General features: G+C 39.0%; 1 protein-coding gene across 4 annotated transcripts in view; it reads left to right on the top strand.

Moving 5' to 3' along the window:
- Window positions 1–18,734, top strand: part of DGCR2 (DiGeorge syndrome critical region gene 2) — a 52,488-nt gene that overhangs the window by 26,951 nt on the left and 6,803 nt on the right. For 2 of the 4 annotated variants that reach the window (XM_064522166.1, XM_064522168.1), the window contains 6 exons: window positions 5,533–5,658; window positions 7,981–8,200; window positions 9,137–9,213; window positions 12,152–12,328; window positions 14,435–14,638; window positions 18,510–18,662. In XM_064522166.1, the coding sequence (XP_064378236.1) occupies window positions 5,533–5,658; window positions 7,981–8,200; window positions 9,137–9,213; window positions 12,152–12,328; window positions 14,435–14,638; window positions 18,510–18,662 (957 nt within the window). The remainder of the gene's footprint in view (window positions 1–5,532; window positions 5,659–7,980; window positions 8,201–9,136; window positions 9,214–12,151; window positions 12,329–14,434; window positions 14,639–18,509; window positions 18,663–18,734) is intronic. The other 2 variants (XM_064522167.1, XM_064522169.1) reach the window with 1 other exon arrangement.

Here is an 18,734-nt window from a genome sequence, read left to right on the forward strand (position 1 = left end):
GTATCCTTGCTTTGCTTAATCATGCATTGAGAATAGCATTTCCGTTGATTAGTCTGGCATTTCCTTCCTTAATTGAGTGTTTGTTCATATATTATGAAGTACTATGAGTGGAGATTTGCAATCTGCTTTCTTTAAACTGTTTTGTGATTTATGTACTTTTTAGCACATCTCCTTTTTAAGCTAAACAATAATGATAAAGAGCTTCTGATCACTTCCACACTTCTGAACCCTTACTGAACTCGTATGCGATGCAGCCTTTTACCCTACTTTTTTGTGTTTAAGTTATAAGCTCTTTACTGTCAGGGCAGTCTGTTATTTTGAATAGTGCACAGCAGGATGCTGTTCTTTGTTGGCATCTATTTCTTAGCATAATGCAATTGATAATGTAGAGCATGGAGCTGTGTGATCTGAGAAGAATCGCTCCTTTTTGGCAACGTGAGCTGCATTTTATAAATCTTTAGGCACAAAAGTTGATTTAATCCTGAAGTTCTCTCACCTCTCAAATTGCCAGATTGAATTAAATGCTTCCCAAGCTTTTGGTAGGTAGTATGTTAGACAATGAGCCTCAAATTTCCTGTCCGTGTAGTTATAAGAGATAAGAACTTCCAAGAGCTGCGGTCTAACCTCATAAGATTTGTCTGTCTTGTACTCTTGTCTTGCTCTGAATAACACTGTAAAAATTACTAGCAGTTAATGGGAGCTTGGATCTCTTTGAATCATTCTTAATTTTGTGGAAAAAGTGAACTTACATGGCATGTAACTTGAGTCAGCTGTTGCTCAATATTACATTGAAGTAACATCAGCTCTGTAGGATTTTATTTACAAAAATTCTGGGCCAAACTTATTCAATATTGTTTGTATAAAAGAAGGAGAAAAATGGGAGAAGGCCATCCATTATGGGAGGTATATTTAAAAGTATTTGGGTTCATTTTGAGATGACCATATTCTTCTCCCACCATACTTGACATAACAAAACTCCTATATTGGATTCTTTCTTTTTTTTCTCTTTTTAACTAGGCCATTGAAATGTCTTAGGGAACAAATCAGCTTTCATATGCAAATTTTGAGAATCTGTATGTTTAAACAGGAGCAACTCAAATCTTGGAACAAATACGGTATTGCAAGACCTTGCCTCACAAACAATTTTATTTGGAGCCATTTGAGTGGAAAGATGCGGTAGTATTCCCACTTTACAGAGATGGAAATGCAAAGATTTGAGGTCAAGTGTTACACTTTGAATGTTCAATCTGAGGTTTGCAGGAGGTTTGACTACTCCAAGTGCTTCCGTTAGACAGCATCTCCTATGCTTCAGCATAGTTCCTGTTGAATTCAATGGCAGATGTAGTATCTCAGCACTACTGCAACCAGGCAAATTTTAATTGTATATCTGACCTTATGAAGTGTTGGGCTTGAGTGACTTGTCTACTGAGGCACTGTAAGTCTGGAAACCACTGCAACTGCTCTAATCCCGACATTCCCACCCATAGGAGTCCTGACCCTACAAGGGCCTCTTCATATTAGTTTAAGGTCCTGACAGTCAGTCTCTTCGGTCTGCTCCTTATTTGGTGAAAAGCAGACTTTTGGGACGTGTGGCAGATTGAAATTTCTCTTCCAACTTGTCCAAACACTGTTTTCCATTCACCGTCGCGTTTGTCCCCCCATGCAGCACTTCTCAGCAAGCGCATGTTCCAGCCTGTTCCCGCCTTGGCTGCTGCCAGCTCTCGCTTTGTTTGGTCGCAGCTCTCGGCTCACGTTCCATTTGCACTGCTTGCGTTTTTGTTTCCTTTTACTTGGTCTGAATGAAGGAGGCACTGAGGGTACGAAAAAGGAGCTTTCTGCTCTCCTTGTGCGCTTCACTTCTGCAAATGAGACATAAAGTGCAAAGAAAGCAGTGCTGTGACCCTGTGGGCACATGATGCAGAGGGATCTCTATGGATGTGTACAGTGAAGGACTACGGAGGACTTAACTGAATTCTTTCCAGCCTCTATGGATAATGGACAAACTCCTGTTTATTTTGGATGACTGCATTTGTCTCCTTCCTTTTCCCTCTGTCCCCAAAAACAACAGCACAACTATACACATGGAGCAAAAACCTTTCTGCTGTATCTCAAGGCTGTGTTTTGCATTTGGAAGCCACAGCATTTGCTACAGAATGGTAGTTAGTAGTGCAGGCAAAACTTCTCCCCCTTCCAGTCTCTTCATTTTCATTTTTGTTCTGAAAAATGGTTGAACTGTTCTGATTTAGATCTGAGAAAGATTGCCAATATAAATATAGTAGGAGCCATCTATCGTGGTAAACTTTCATTCCTGAATAAGGAGTTTGAAGTTTTAAACAACTGAAATAGTCACATAACCAGAAGTGCTGGGCAACTTTCCTAATGTGTAGCACTATTACTCAGACTGTAATCATTCTAGAGTGAATTAGATAGTAACTGTTTGTAATCTGGAAGCAGCTAGAGGAATAGTAATCCTGATTTTATCCATTTGGAAACAGATTGGAGGATATTCAAGTCTACCATGATATGGGTTTGGAAGGGGAAGGAGAAATTGTACCCCACAAATCTTTACTTGAACCTATTTTTCCACTTTCTCCAGCAACTAACAAACAAAATCCTTATCTGGCATAATTGTATGGAGTCAGGGAGGACATAGAACTATTCTGACTAGTAAAGATACTTCTGCTGGTATTGCTTGTGACTGTAATATCTAGATAATAAAGGTTTTGGAAAACAGTTCATCTTCCCAAAACTGATAGCCTTCAGAATATTAAGTGTGCACACCAGCACTAAAAATGTTTGGTTTTCCTTTTTGAAACACTCAAAGGTGGTTAGATGATGAGCTTCTGGCCTAGGTTGATATCCTAAAGCTTAGTCCATGGCACTACTCATTTTTTTTAAAGATAAAATATTTTCATAAAGGAATCAATAACTGCAAAGTATATAGAAAAATCTTCTGCAGCATGTTGAAATAGTACAATAGAAAAATACTCTGAATTTCACCTTTGCCACCAGAATCTACAGCTGCTTTTCACTGCAAGCAAGTGATTTGCAGGCTTGTTTAGCATACTCTTTTTTTTGCCCCAGAAAAAAATTATCATCTTTTCTTCACTTGGAGACAGAAAATTCAAATAGAAGCAATTTTTTATTTGAAGGGCTCCAGTTCATTAAGCAAGTGACAATGTTGGGCTTAAAGGATAACTTACTTGAGATGGCTGCTTTCCGTCAAGTTCTGTCGGGTTGCCATTCTGCTGACACTGGTACGTTACATAAGCAAATCTTGTGGAGGGAATGAATGTCCTGCTTCCTGGGTGAGGACTGATAACTCACTTTGATCTATACAGTTATATTGCTAAGCATCTGGGATAAATTCTGTCAATTTAAGATGTTATCCCAAGTAACCCTTTCTTAACCTTGCTTATTAAAACCTGTAAACTTCTGTTTTATTCCCGGGGGAGTTAAATTGTTAAGTACTTGTGGGCGTTCTGTTTAGCCTTGGAGGGTCAGCCATATGGTGTTGCATCTGCTCTGCAGACTTCTGAGAGGCAAGTAATTCTTTCCGTGTTCAGTGCTTACTGGTTCTTTAGTTTCAGAAGTTACCATTTAATGCCATGGAAAAAACAGAGCTTCCCATGCTGAGCTCAGTTCATCTTTGATAAAGCATTCTACATTAAGTGTGTGTGTGTGTGTGTTTTTTTTTTTTTTTTTTTTTTTTTTTTAAGTCTTAATATAATTAAAGATTTGCTATTTTTAATGTCTTAGTTATCGCTCTGAAGATCATAGCATAAATATTACTACTGAACCTTTAGGATTAACAACAGTCAAATTCTAAAAGTAAAAATAGATCGGCCTTTTAAAGTAATGCAAACAACCAGTGATCTTCGTTGTCGAATTATTTTGCCATTTTGTGGCCTTTGAAACATATATAGTAACTGAATTTCTAGACACAAACTTCTTGCTTGTGATAAATTATTTATTCTAATACTTAATACTTTATTCCTATCAGGCCATGTGAGTGTATTATGTGTAGCCATTTCTTAATGGGTGATCTCTGCAGACATGTAATTCCTGGGATAATGTGATAATTAAATATCCCCTGCTTATCCCATTAACCTAGGGCAAACTCAGTATGCTAGAGCCAGATGAAAGCAAAACTGCTCTGCTGTTCCTGGGCTCCAGCTAGTGGGTTTTTGCTTATCCATGATAAGACTGCGTTCCGAGGAATGTACTGTTTGATGGCGGGACTGGAAGTCTTTCCCCCCAGCCTAATATACCAAGCAGCCTCAAACTCTGGGTTTGAATTATTGTGAAATTGCTGTGGACCTCTTGCTTTTTAAGGATAGTCTGAAAGGAGTGAGTTGTATTGACATAGTTTTGAATAGGATTTAAACAGATTCCATTAAACCCGCTGAAAAAGACTGTAGCTGCTCTTTATTTTGGTCCATGACTGGCTTATTTGGTTTGGCTAGGGTAAATAGAGCTAATCAGCTTTAAAGGAAAATAAGCTGATTTTTTTAATAGAAATAAATGGTCTGCCTGGCTCTGTGCTGGTTAGATTGTATTAGCTTAAGTGACATCTAGTAGTATTAAATAACATACTAGTAGACATTTCTAATGCTTGCATTTTTGAGTTCTTCGTCTTTCTCTTGATGGTTAATCCCCTGTTTCTAGATTAACTTTTTTTTTGTGTTCATTTCAGTCTTTCTCAACTGTTTCTCCCCACCAACACTCCAGCCTTCCTACTTAAGAATGTTAGTTTTGCTGTTTAAGGTCCATCCTGTAGTGTCTGCACCTGAACTTGTGTGCTCCTTATTTACTCCTGTTAGGCATGCGGAACCTCCCGGCATCTTCCCCGAAATTACATCCTGCACTGTGTTGTTTGTAAGTCCTTGAATGTAATAGTTTGTCACATGCACCTGTTTGGAAGACCTGACACCTGTGTTAGGGTATGTTTAAAAAAAAAATTTTTTTTCTCCAGAAATAATGAGCTAACATTTCCTGCAGAAGCTTGAGAGTGATTGAAAAGCATTGTACTTCTGGCTGAAGATAGATTTCCTAGTTTCAGTTTTGTCCTAGATCTCAGAGAATGTGTTGGAAAATATATTGAAGGAGTTGTCTTAGATACTTGTACACACAGTTGAGAAACTAAACAGCTGGAAAGTGGGTAGTTCTGTAAATAAGAACAGATAAAATGCACTGGGAATGATGCATTTGCTGCAGCAACTGAAATGACAGATGTCAAGTTCTGTGCACAACTGCAGTTGAAAATCTGCCAAAATATTTAGCTTAACTTGCAAGATTTGTGTAACAGCTGTCTTGTTTGCTTTCTTCAATCGTATGCATTTTTGTTATGTTCTGCATAAAATGGCCAAGCTGTTGTTGGAGGGATTTACCCTTTTTTGCTGTCCTTTGTTACCTGCCTATGTTGTTTATAATATTTTTCTCTTGAATTAAAATCCAGGAAAAGCTTACTAAAATAAAATCTGTCCTTGCTTGCATCTTTCACGTGTACTGAATGTTCCTTCTTATCCCTAGGCTTGACAGGGGACCAGCGAACTTACCATGGGAAGGAGAATGTCGACCCCAGGCATAATCGAGGAAGAGGAGGAGAGACGACCCGCTTTCACTCTGTCAATGTGGCACAGCCTGTCCGATTTAGCAGTAAGTTGCAGACTGGGAAATCTGGCCCATCTCCCTACTAATTAATTTACTAATTTAAACTGCTTTTTCAAGGAGAAATTAATAGAATTGTCTCTTGCATATTTTTTCTCTCTTTTTTTTTTTCTTTTTTTTTTTTTTTGGACCAGGTTTTATTTGTGTGCAGTGCTTTTTAAGTTTGTTGCACACTTCTTTTATATATGTTCTGTTATATCACATAGTTTATATAGCAGTCTGATGCACAGACTCCTACTCCCTAATAATCGTATTTTTGTGAAACAGGAGTGGCGATTTTCTGTTATAAACTGAGGGCCTGATTTTCTGTAACTGCAATGAGTTAAGTGTTAGTTTCAGCCTTCAGCAGGGATTATAGTCTAGCCTTATTGTCACTAGATGTGAACTTGGATGCAGGTTTGTTTTCCTGGAAAGGGGTGGGGGGAACAAAATTGATTGCTTTTAATTGAAATCATTTTGAAGATGATCTTGCAGAAATGAGCTTACACTATCATTAGTTAAAATTTTAAGCGCATGTCTGATATTCTGAGTCTTGTACCCTTTTTAAGGAAAAAAACATTCTTTAGGGAGTGGGAAACTCGGGGAAATTTTTTGCTTCTCTGAAGAAAAAGCCCACCAAGGAAACGTGTAGCCTCTCACCGTGTTTCTGTCACTTCCATCAATCACTCAGGAAGAATCTTCAAAGATGTCGCTCCAGTGTCATCCTACCCTCTCCCCTGCAGTTCTGCTAGCCTCACTGCCCACACCCTAGTCCCAGCATTATCTTAATACTTATAAATATCTTGCAGCTATCCTCCCACTGATCATGGTTCCTGGTGACTGCTGCCTCTGAATCTCTTCAGGTCCAAGAACATCTTATTCTTCCCTGCCTTTTCTCTCTTATTTCTGTTTCCTGTGTGCTCCAGGGATCATCCAAAGATTTGGGAAGGCGAGAGTGCTCCAATTAGTTGTGGGGGGCGGTGCAGGCAGGCCAAGAAGAGGATATGGGGAGAAGGAGGCATGGAAGCACTGAAATTGGGAACGACTGCTTTGATATATGGTGATCTTTTTTGAAAGACACAAGTGATGAGCAAAGGTCAAAATTTATCCCTTCATTGACTTTACGGAAGAGACTGTTATTAAAATATGTATTTAGATTTGTCATGGATTGCAGTATCTAGCCTGTTCTGGTAATCAGATTTGTAGAAGACAAAGCAATTCAGGAAGTGATATGGCAATATTTAAAATGCTCTGCAGTCTGATTGAAACTGTATTCTGTCCCATCTTAGTGATATGAGCAGTAGATCTTAAAAGCTCCTATGGCTTTTTAAATATAAATGGGGAATGAAGAAATATGCTTAATTAAAGGGCTTCATATCTGAGTTTGTACGTCTTTATTTGATGATAAAGATCGCTGTTTCTGAAGGGAGGAAAGAGTCCTTAGGCTTGTGAACAGGGCCTCTTTTGAATGCTTGCAAAAAACTTGCTTGTGAATTTAGTTGCTTTCTTAGGTGTTGTGCAAAATGAATATTGTAAATGCAGGTGCTAAAATCATATTTCTTACCTGTTTTAAGTTTCATCAGCCTATCTGTCTTTGTTATTCTATTACCCATCACCTCTAAGAATGCCAGTCATCAAAGCCCATGGGTCTGTTTCATCCAGAAAAGTGTCAAGGCTTTTTGTTGCATATTCCCTTAATTGAGTTAATTAAGAGAGAGCAGAGAGAGCAATTCATTACATCACCTTCTTTTCCTTTGTATGCTTCCTAAAGATCCACTCTGCAGTGATGTTTTTCAAAACAACCATTGTCCCAGAACCTCCATCATCTCTAGCTATTGGCTGTGAGAACAGGAGGATGTGAATACTGCTGAGATTGTTTGTAAAAGAAGTTGGACTAACCACCTAGTTGAAAAACAGGATCATTAAATTGCCCACCTCTGGTTTTTGCTTCCTGCTTCTGGCTGCTTTGTTTCGATTCAGATTGATCAGACTGATTGGATTTATAAAGATGGACAGGGAAGTATCTTCCATGGTACATCATCAGTCCTAGTTAAAGACTTTAAATGCTGTCACGATGCAGTGAAACATCACTTGGAGTTGCATCTTTTTAAATGCATTTTGCTAATTTTCCTCTATCAAAAGCATTAATAAAGTAAACCTTCTATGATCTGTAATGCATGCACCTCCTACTGGTGAGGTAAAGTATATATAGTGCTTGTTGTGTATACATATCCAAGTCATTACCCATTAAGGTGTCATAAACTGATTAGGAGGCATTCCCTTGAGTGAGGATCCTAATTTGGGGGGAATGGTTTCCCTTCTATTCTTCATGTTTCCTAGGAAAGTGCCCAACAGGATGGCACCACTATGAGGGCACAGCCAGCTGTTATAGAGTCTATTTAAATGGGGAGAACTACTGGGATGCTGTGCAGACATGTCAGCGAGTGAATGGATCCCTTGCCACCTTCACTGCAGACCAGGAGCTAAGGTTTATCCTGGCACAGGAGTGGGACTTGGAAGAAAAAGCATTTGGAAGGAAGGACCAGCGTAGGTGAGTAGGAAGGAAAGGAGAGAGATTGCATATTAGATGAGAATGGTTCCGGTGTGCTATAGATACTGGTAGTTTAGTTTGCTTAGAAAATCAAACAGTAAAATTGACTTTGGGTTAATAACCCTGCAAGAGCATGCTGGTTGATGGCAGTGACTATCAGTATTTTACGTTTTAATCAACATCAACAAGTAGGCTACAATTCAGCATAGTCTCTTTGTCTTCAGGCTATCTTAGCAATATACTAGTATTCTTGAACAGCAACAGTGAAGATGAATTTTTACAGTGACTTACTACTGCACTGCTTTGTGTGGAAATAATGTTCCTTTAAATTTTTCAACAACATTTTTGTTTCCATTAAGTACCAGTTGTTCTGACAAAGACTGAGATAAGAATGAAATAAAGAGCCTTTCTATATTGTAAGAACTATGTTTTGGTGACTAAGTGTTTTGTTCTGTGAGTTCATAGCAAATGTAGTTCCTCTTTTTGCCCATGGGTGTTTTGTTCAGTCTTACATGCTGCTATGCTGCTAGTGGTCCAGTAATTGTTTGTCTCTGTCTCTGGAGATTTAGATGGTTTAATTCTGAACAGTCCGACATGTGCATGTTTATAAAATATGTGACTACTGGATGCTTTTGTGTGGTTTTGGTTGAAATGCTACCGTAACAGCAGAATAAGGTGCTGCTTATGGGTGGAAATAAAGGCCATATTGATACATCACAGACATGAAAAACTATTAGGTATTCTCCTTTATTTCTCAGTTGCAGTTTCTCTTTCTACACTGCCAATGTATGGGCTGAAGTGTTAAGGAAAAGATCATCAGAGTGTTTTAGAAGTTAGTTTTAAGTAGAAATTGTAAGGTTCTATATAATTAGTTTTTAATTTTGTTAGTATATTTTTATTTTGTATCTTTAGAATCCTAAAATATTTTTGTTGTAGGTTCTGGGTTGGATATCAATATGTCATCACCAATCGAAATCACTCTCTGGAAGGTCACTGGGAAGTAGCTTATAAAGGTAGGCCTCTGAAATTATTACTTAGTTAAATGGCCCATGGAAGATATCTTAAAGCTTAAATATTATCTGTTAGAACATTGCTTCTTTCAGTGATGATGCTGAAATAGAATAGGGGAACTGCTTTGCTTTACCATATTGAAATGGAAGAGTTGAAAATGAAGCATGTGCATAAAGTATTAAAGTGTCAGAAATTTCATAGCTGTTCACAGTAAATCCTTGTAGGAACAGTGAGTGTTTTGCTGTTTATTTGAGATTTCCCTTTGATTTAGCTGAGAAAAGGAAACCACTCTGAAGCTTCTCATTTTACGTGGTGAATGTCTGGTTTTACTGCTGATTCCCAGTACTAGTATTTGTATGGACTAGGGTAGGATAGTTGATTTTTTTTGGCTTTTTTTGTGTTTTGGTAGCTTTCTATGTGATTTAAAAAAAAAAAATCTTGAATTTTGAATAATTACCTGGAAATTTTTAACTTTAAAATATTTCAGGTGATTTACTTAAACTAAGAAAAAAGCCTACTTCTCAGAAAGAAAAATGTCAATTTATGTAAAGAACCAAACATTAACATGGTAGGTGTCACTGGCTCAGCTTATTCAATTGCAGAGCAAGCAGCTCCCTCTGCTGAAAACACAGATACATTTTTATGCTTTTTTTTTTTTTTTTTTTTTTTTTTGAAACTTAATTCAGTTGAGTGACTAGTTTAGCTCAAAATCATTGTATGAACTCTTACGTGTCTAAATGCTGTGCTAGTTTAGGATCATGGAAAATTTAAGACAAGGCTTTTCTTTAAGTATCGACACTGAATTCTAGTGTAGCATTTGGAAGGTGATCCAAGTTGCTCTCTGTTCATAAACAGCTTTCAATAATGGGAAATCTGTGAGGAAAACTGTCCATTATGCGCAAATATGTATTTATGATCAAGATTTTCCTAAACAGTTAAGTCTTGAAAAATACTTCTCTTGGTACATGAGGAATAGGAGAACCCAGCTTAGCTTTCCAATGACAGTACTGATTTTACTACGCTGACATGCACAAAAGTATTGATTTCTTCTGTCATCGAAGTAGAAGGATTTGACTGAATATTCAGAGAAGACTGCTGCTTCTTGTGGAGGCAGCAGCATTTTAATTCAGTGCCTTAAAGTAAAGCATCTAAGACGTGGGTTTTGATGGCAGAGGGAAGAGGAGGAAGGAAATGGCAGCTTTTTCTGATAAGGGTGATGCCTGGCCTGGGCAAAACTACCTGCAAATAGGTTTTGTCTGTGAAGCTCAAGAAAAGATTCTCCTTAAAAGGACCTTTCTGTGCTCTTTGGGAAGTTGACTGCACTGCCATCTGCTGACAGTGTTTACAGCAGTGAAGGCATGAATTGTAGTGAATCAGCGTATCCCTTTATACTATGCAGATTATTTTTTTGATGCATTATATAAATTTAAGCCTCCTACATGCCAAAAAATCTTTTCTTTGCAAATATTTTATTTAATAAAAGGATATCTAAATGAAATAAAGTTCATAGTTGCACTTCAGTAGCTTCTGAAAGAGATTTTACTTAAGTTTTGTTGACTTGTTGTGGGGTAGACTCTAAACTGCTTGCATCTATTTGAAAAGTGATTTAGGGTCCTACAGCTGAAAATTTTAATCCATTATTTGGAACTGTAGAAGATGAGCCCTCAAAAATGATAGCAGCATGTTGTTTCATTACCCCCCGCCCTCCCCAGAAATATATGTATCAGACCTAACATTGCTTGAGAGGTCTATCGTGTGAGAGACTGCTTTATATGCTAAATGCAGGAGCTGTTTAAGTCAGTGTTTGAGCACCTAAGTTTGAAAAGTAGGTGTCTGTAGCCGTATTGAATAGGCTAATTTTTACAAGTGCTGTCTCTTGGTCTCCCATTAATTTCAAGTCCTCTGCAACTTGGAATACCAGCTGATTAACAGTAAAGCCAGACGCTGGTCAGAAGCAACACTTTTAAAGTTACAAGATGCCCTTGACGCTTCTTGCAATATGAGGTATCAAACTGGATGTCACTTTTATATGTTGCTAAAAAGCACAAATTTCAAAGAATCTGCCAGTAGAAAAGTAAATATTGATAGTATGAAATGGCTCCCCTTTTAGTAAGAGAAGAAAAGACTGGTAGGAAATCTAAGTGGAAAAGGTTGTGTGTGTTCATTATTTTTGTTTTTCTGTGGGTCTGTGTTTATGGGCTAATCTCTACCATGGGGAAAAATAACGGGATGCTCAGGCCTGACTATATGGAACCCATCACAATGCAAATTTATAACTACTATGTGATTTGGAAGGATAAACAGTACATACCACCACTGTAGGAGCAGAAGTGGCAGTGCAGCCTTGTTCTCAGATCTGAGCTAAGAAGCGCTGGTTTCAGACTGTTTATCACTGTTCTATACTGCACTCTGAAGGAGCAACATGAGGCATGGAGGAGCGGCTCTGCAGCCCATTGCCCAGGCTAGATGTACACGTGCAAACATCTTTAGAAGCACTAGTAGGTGTATGAGGCAGGGGATCCTGATGGGCTCTTGCTCCACCAGCATTTGGCTAAACAGTCCAGTTTGCTGGTCACTGCTCCTTTTTCCTTTGCTATCATGTCTGTGCTAGGCGTTGGTTGAAGGAATCCATAGGAGTTGGCAGGTGAGCCCCATGGGACTCTAGAAAGAACTATTTGCAGAGATATTCAAACATACTCCTACAGTTGCAGAATGACAAAATTGTGCAGTACTTTGAAAACAGTAGCCTCTTCTCTCTGTGACTCATCCCTTCCCTCTCTGCTGTTTGCCTTCCCCCGGAGGAATGTTGCTAATGGAAGCTAAAGCTAGAGGACAGTAGCTTTGTAGTAGAGTTGGTGTGCATGAAGTAAGTGACATTACAGAGCCTTTCTAAAGCTTTGCATACCCACAGGCTGCTTATACCAATGCATCTTGTTTTAGGCTCTTCAGAAGTATTTCTACCCCCTGACCCTATCTTTGGTACGGCTATGTCTGAAAATGAAAACGTTCTTTGTGCCCAGCTTCAGTGTTTCCATTTTCCTACCCTTCGGCACCATGGTTTACACAGCTGGTATGCTGAAAACTGCTATGAGAAATCCTCATTCCTCTGCAAAAGAAGTAAGTTGGTTTTAGTTCAGTGTTACTGTGTTGCCTGTTTAACTATACATATAACAAATACGGGGAAGTCTGTTAGTTATCCTTTCTTCCTTTTGCCCAGAAAATAAAAAAAAAAAAAGTGGAAGTCTCATTTGATTTAAATAGCAACACCGTATGGTTGGTTGCCAGCCATAGCGCAGGTTTTTCACTTAAAAACGAAAGAGCACTGCTGTTTCTTAAGCAACTGTATCGCTCCCCAAAATAAGGTATTCTTTTTTTTTTTTTTTTTTTTTTTTTTAATAAAAAGCCCTTACTAGTAAACACTATTCTTAAATTATTAACTTCACATGAAAATGAGGGAACAATTACTTCTGGTTTATTTTGAATGTAGCAACTTCTATTAAATTCTTTCCAGCCAATAGTTAGAACCATGGGAAAAAGAAAGGCAATGGTAGCTTCCCAGTTAAAGGGAAAAAAGTGTTCTCATTCTGTGTTCTGCTTTTCCTTACTTCAGAATCTTTGTATCAGTACAGGGGAAACCCTCCTTAGCAGTATTTTCAGATAACATGCAACATAGCTGATATTGCTGATGCTCCTCTGCAAAAAGGAGAAAAGTAAATATATGTGGTGTTGCACTTTTACTGTAGTTCTTAGTGTTTCCTGTTTACTTTCCCTTTAAAACAGGAAAAAGACTTGCAGAATGGGAAGGGAGCAAAATTCAGCTTCTCTCTGCCTGTTTTTGCTACCGAAAGGTTGAAAATTAGGAAGAAAGGATATTGCCTTGTCTGCCTTGAGATAAAACAAACTCTTGGAATCTAATGTTGAAGGCCTTGTATTTAGACAAAATATGACATTTTTGGTCATCTTCTCAGGACAGGGTTGTAAGGAAGGGAGTATCTCTGCCAAACTCTTAACCAGAGGGTGAGGGAGAAAAGATAAAATGGGTAAGTTGAGCAGAAGAGCACTGCATCCAGTTACAGACCCCCCAAAAGACATTGACAAATTGGAATGAGTTCAGCAGGGAGCCACCAAGATGTTGAAGAGGGCTAGTGCCCTCCCCCATGAGGAGAAGCTGAGGGAATTGAGGCTTCTTCAGCCTGGAGAAGGGAAGGCTTTGAGGGGAGCTAATAGCAACCTGCCAGGAGGTTATAAAGAAGATGGAGTCAGGCTCTTTACGGTGTTGCATGGCAGGAGATGAGAGACAACAGACATAAGTTGAAACAAGAGATTCAGATAGATGTCAGAAAAAGCTGTTTCACCATTGACCAAGCAGTGAAACAGCTTTCCAAAGAGGTTGTGCACCATCCATCCTTGGAGGTTTTCATGACCAAATTAGATAAAGCCCTGAACAACCTGGTCTGACCTTGTAGCCAACCATACTTTGAGCAGGAGATTAAGCTAGAGACCTCATGAGGTCTCTTCCAACCTGAATGTTCCTATGACTCTTGTGCATCCTCCCAGCTGGTGTGTGCTTAGGGCAGAGGGGACAGCCAGCCCTCCATGAGCAGATGCTGCAGGTGAGCTGCAGATCCCAGCACTGTCTCTGTTCCCCCTGTTTGATTTTGGGGTTTTGAGTGTCCCTTTAGGTCTGTGAGGAGGAAAGGATGATTGGCAGAAGATGTCTGTTTTCTACACTGGGCAGGGATCAAGATGTACCTATGGTAGCAGGAAGTACTACTGTGCGCCTTGCCTTCTTAGGCTTGGTCCACTAAGAAAATCTTTAGGGTTTAGTACAGAGAAGATCCAGCCTTCGTCTGTCCGTTCCCTCCCCCGCCCAGACAGGGAGGAGCTGTAGTAGGCATGATAGTGAAGCTTATCCTTCTCAGACTACTTTGTTTGCTATGTTAATCTCTGTGTCTTGGAAAGAATGCCTGAAACTGTTGTCACTTCCATTAAATACTTACTTTGTCAGTTTCGAGTATTAAATCATCCCTGCATGTCTCCAGACTATCCATTTATCTTCCCCCCTCCCTTGAGATCCCTTTTCAAAGTTGCTTTAATGTAAAAGTATGGCATTTAACCAATCTTCTGCCTGTATTTACAAATCATTTTACATTACAGATAGAACTGGACTTCTGTCTGGCAGGCATGTAGACCCATAGGTATTGATGCACATTTCTGTTCTAGGCCAGACCTGCGTTGATATCAAAGACAACATTGTTGATGAAGGCTACTATTTCACTCCAAAAGGGGATGACCCCTGTTTGAGCTGCACGTGTCACAACGGTGAACCTGAAATGTGTGTGGCTGCTTTGTGTGAGCGGCCCCAGGGATGTCAGCAGTATCGCAAAGACCCCAAGGAATGCTGCAAATTTACATGTTTAGACCCAGGTAAGACAACTGCTACAGTTTTGTCAAGAAAAATGAATTTAGAGCTCAACTTGGTCATCTTCGGGTATAACTTTGAGAAGATGCATTCTTTCAGTTCCTAAACATTGTTGGGCATAAGCCCTGTGTGTGTGGGGAAAAAGCTCAACTCACAGGAAATGAAACACTTCAGACTGTTGCTAGAAATAATTAGTTATCTTTGATGCTGCTTACATAAGAGAGGCAGTAGCTTATCTTCTGTATGGAGGCTGACAGTAGTGTGGTTTTTTAATAGAGCAACTTGCACACTTGCTTTGTCATGAAAAGAAAATATTTTTGCTTGAGCACTAATATCAAGTACCTTTTTTTGGACAGAAGTATTTGTGTGTGTGTAAGCCTGCTTGCAAGGATCACATAGGAAGTATATTTTATAAATTATAGAGAGTTCTAGTAACAATTGGGGCATGTGACCTTGCTCATTGGATTTAGCATCTCAGTGCAAGTTCTTGTTTTGGATCAATGATGTTTACGTTGATTCTTCCCTGTACTGTTTGTCAGTTGCCATTTGGAGATGTGGATATTTGGCTTTTATTTCTCTGTAAAAAGACTTTCAAAGAAATGTTATATTGTATTTGGCATTTCCTGGAATTTTAAAAGTACCTAATGTATTTAAAAGAACCTAAGAACCTGTTTGAGTGCACAAGGAAACTCTTGTTTAGAACTCCTTGCAATGTGGAAGACATGGAAGGTCATTTCTACTTCTCTCTGTTCCAAAAAAGGGGTGCTTATTGGCTTCCAAATTTGCAGTCATTCTCATTTATGTCTTAACTACACATGTTAATCATTAAAGGACACTGGCTGCTCCTTGCTCTGTTCTCATTCATTCTGAAGGTCGTGCTTGCACATGTTTGTAGCTGGTGTTGCAGGTTAGTTGGGGACAGAGTGGGGCAAAGCAGCAGTTTTTCTCCCACTCTTTATCAGCAGAGATAAGACTTTGTCTTCACTTTTTTTTTAATCTTCTGAAACAATATCAGCAAAGCATCAGCCAACAGACAGGATAAGATGACCTGGGATAACCTCGTGTAGTGTTCTTTAATCCTTGCTTATGCTGTGGGTCTTAACTATTTCATGAATACTGAGTTAAAGAGTATATTTTACCATGGTCTTTCTGATCCTTGAGCTGCTCTTTCTGTACTGATACTAAATGAGACTGGTTTATTACGCTCTTGTCTGAACTGTTCTGATTTTGTTTAGTAACAAGTTTCTGAGAGAAGAATCATCAAGCAGTTGTCAAATCTCCTTTGTAATATAGTCAGTTCAGCTGGTGATAAACGCTGAAATTTTGAAATGAACCATTTCAGTTCATTTATAAACACCCAGAAGGGGTGTATAAATGACTATTCCAGATGACAAAATTAATGAATTACTTTAATCAGCATGTATTTGTCTTTGTCCAATTCTTATGTATATCTTCCCTAAACTCTGTTGTGAAGGAAAGAAAACTGTTTACTAATCAACAGTAAGTAAATTAATCACCCAAGGAGAGACCAGGGGGAAATAAATCCTTCTCTTGGGTTTGTAGGTAATCAGCTTTTGCTGTGTGAGCGAGTGAGCAACAATTACGATTAGATAAAGAACATTACTCAAGGACTTGGTAGTAGGGCAGTTTTTCAGTGGTAGGAGTAAGCTGAGCAATCATAGCTATACTTTCCTGAAAGATGTTTTTCCTCATTTAACTGAAGATGAATAACATAGGAGAATCTTTCACGTACAGTGCTGAAACTGAGGTAGTCTGTCTGTTGGCTCTCCGTGGCTGTGATAGAAAAGGTTTTTTTCTGTGTGGTGCTTTTTCAGACAGATCTCGAACTCTCATTTGTGAAAATACAATAAAATATTTTCAAAGAGCTGACAGTGCCGAAGATTCTCTAGTGACTAAAGTGGTGCAGTCGCAGGATATTACTGCTGTCTCAGGTGTAAAACAGCCTTTCTGAAATGATCTATTTGTATTTATGTAGTTTGGAAGTCTCTGCGATGAAGACTTATCTTGTTACGTAGAAGCTAGGTCTTTGTCTTTTTAACCTAGGACTTTGTTTGACAACAGTTTATGTAGTCACACAGATTGACTGTTAGGATCCAGGCTGGCAACTGCGTGATAGAGGTCCGTGATTCTCCAGAGAGTCTGAGAATTGCAGTTCAGCTGGTTTAGAGACAATATGTGGAAAAGGCAGCAAGTGGCCAGGTTTGTGATTACAAGATTGTATCATGCTTGGCTGTGTACGTATTTTACTTAATTAAAAAATTAAAACATTTTATTTAAGGCAATTTATTAGAACTAATTTATGATGTTCACGAAGTCAGTGTTGCTGTAAAGTGGAGGAGGCCCAACGGCAGGTCTGTGTTGTTCAGAAAGGTGTGCTGGGATGGTGGGTTGCTGCTGCTGTATGACTGCATCAGTTTAAGCTGGACAATAAGAGATACTAAAAGATTTGACAGCATAGAGGGTTTTTGTACAATCTGGCCAGATTTGGGAGGGTATTACATTAGTTCCCTGCATAGTACACTACTGAATTACTGGTAGCCAAGAATACGTTATGTAATAAATACCAGCCTGTTAGCTGTGTTATGCATAAACATTATGCATGGTTAACCATATGCATGGTTAGCTGTTAACCATGCATAAATCGGGTGAGTTTCTCTGTTATTAGCATTTGTAGGAAGCTAGTCTTTACAATTTTTGTGAGGCTTTTAGCTTTCTTTTGTAAGGAATCTTTGATACAGCTTTTGCTGCCACCAGTGAAAGGGAAAGTAATGAGAAAGCTCTCGCGGCCATGGTGGATGTGGGAAAGGAGAGGTGACCAGGGTCCGCCTGGGAGGTCTGTGCCCCGGCAGTGGCTCGGGAGCTGCTCCTGCTTGTGTTCTCTGGCCGTGTGTGACTGTCATGATGGTGTAGTACAGCTGCCTCATCCTTTTCTTATCCACACCTAGCTGGGGTGTGTTTCCTGTTCAGAGTTCCTTAGTCACCGCAGTCATTTTTGTATCTTTGTGCAGAGTATTTGTATGTGTGTGTGCTACTTAAGCATAATCAAGTATTACCAGTTGAATTGTGAGTAATAAATACCTTTCATGTCTGGCATTGATGGAGCAGTGCTAATTTGCTAGCAGCAGCTTTCCAAGTGTAGATCTGGTAGCTACGGAGTAGAGCTACAAGTCCTAAGCTCTTGGGTCTGGTCCATGTTCTGTCACTTGCTTGCTGTGTGATTCTAGGAAAATAATTTAATTGCTTTTTATCTTAATCTCCTCACTTCCTGAAAGATTATCATCATGTTGATCACCTTTTTAAGGTGTTTTAGCTCCTAACATTTAATGTATCACCAATTTAGAAACAGCATACGGAATTAGGATGACCACATCTTGGTAATAACAAAAATGTTTAGAGATTTGGTTGTTTGAAGTGTAATAGTTAAGATGTCCAGAAGTCATGTAGAAATAGTGTGTAGACATGCCAGTTCCCGGGCCTTTCCCATAGCTTCCAGGCTTGCTTTTCTCTGGTATGTAAGACCATTAGCCATGACAGACAAGCGGCTACCCAGAACGCTCTTAAACTTCTGCTTTTCACTTTTTCAGATGGCTGAAGCCTTCAACATTTTCTCACTTTTGCTGATTAACACATTTTTAGAAGCATTTAGATCCTCTTAAAATAAGTAGATAAATCACATGTGGTGTGTGGTTGTTTTTTTTTATTTTTATTTTTTATTTATTACATCTTTGAAATACAGAGAAGTGTTAAATAGTTACGAGTCTTAACTCTACATTTGTCTCCAGTACTGACAGGAAAACATCAAGAAAAATGAGTCTTGAGCAGAAGTAACAGACTTTTTAATATTTCCTGTAACAGATGGCAACAGTTTGTTTGACTCAATGGCCAGTGGAATGCGTCTGATAGTGAGCTGCATTTCCTCCTTTCTTATCCTCTCTCTGCTGCTCTTCATGGTCCACCGGCTACGCCAGAGGCGGAGAGAGCGCATAGAGTCTTTGATAGGAGCAAATTGTAAGTAGTCTGTATCTGTAATGAGTCTTGATCTAAGCTGTGTAAACGTGCTTCAGGATGAAGAGAGTAGAA

The sequence above is a fragment of the Dromaius novaehollandiae genome, chromosome 17 (assembly GCF_036370855.1).
Source record: "Dromaius novaehollandiae isolate bDroNov1 chromosome 17, bDroNov1.hap1, whole genome shotgun sequence".
Classification (NCBI taxonomy): Eukaryota; Metazoa; Chordata; class Aves; order Casuariiformes; family Dromaiidae; genus Dromaius; species Dromaius novaehollandiae.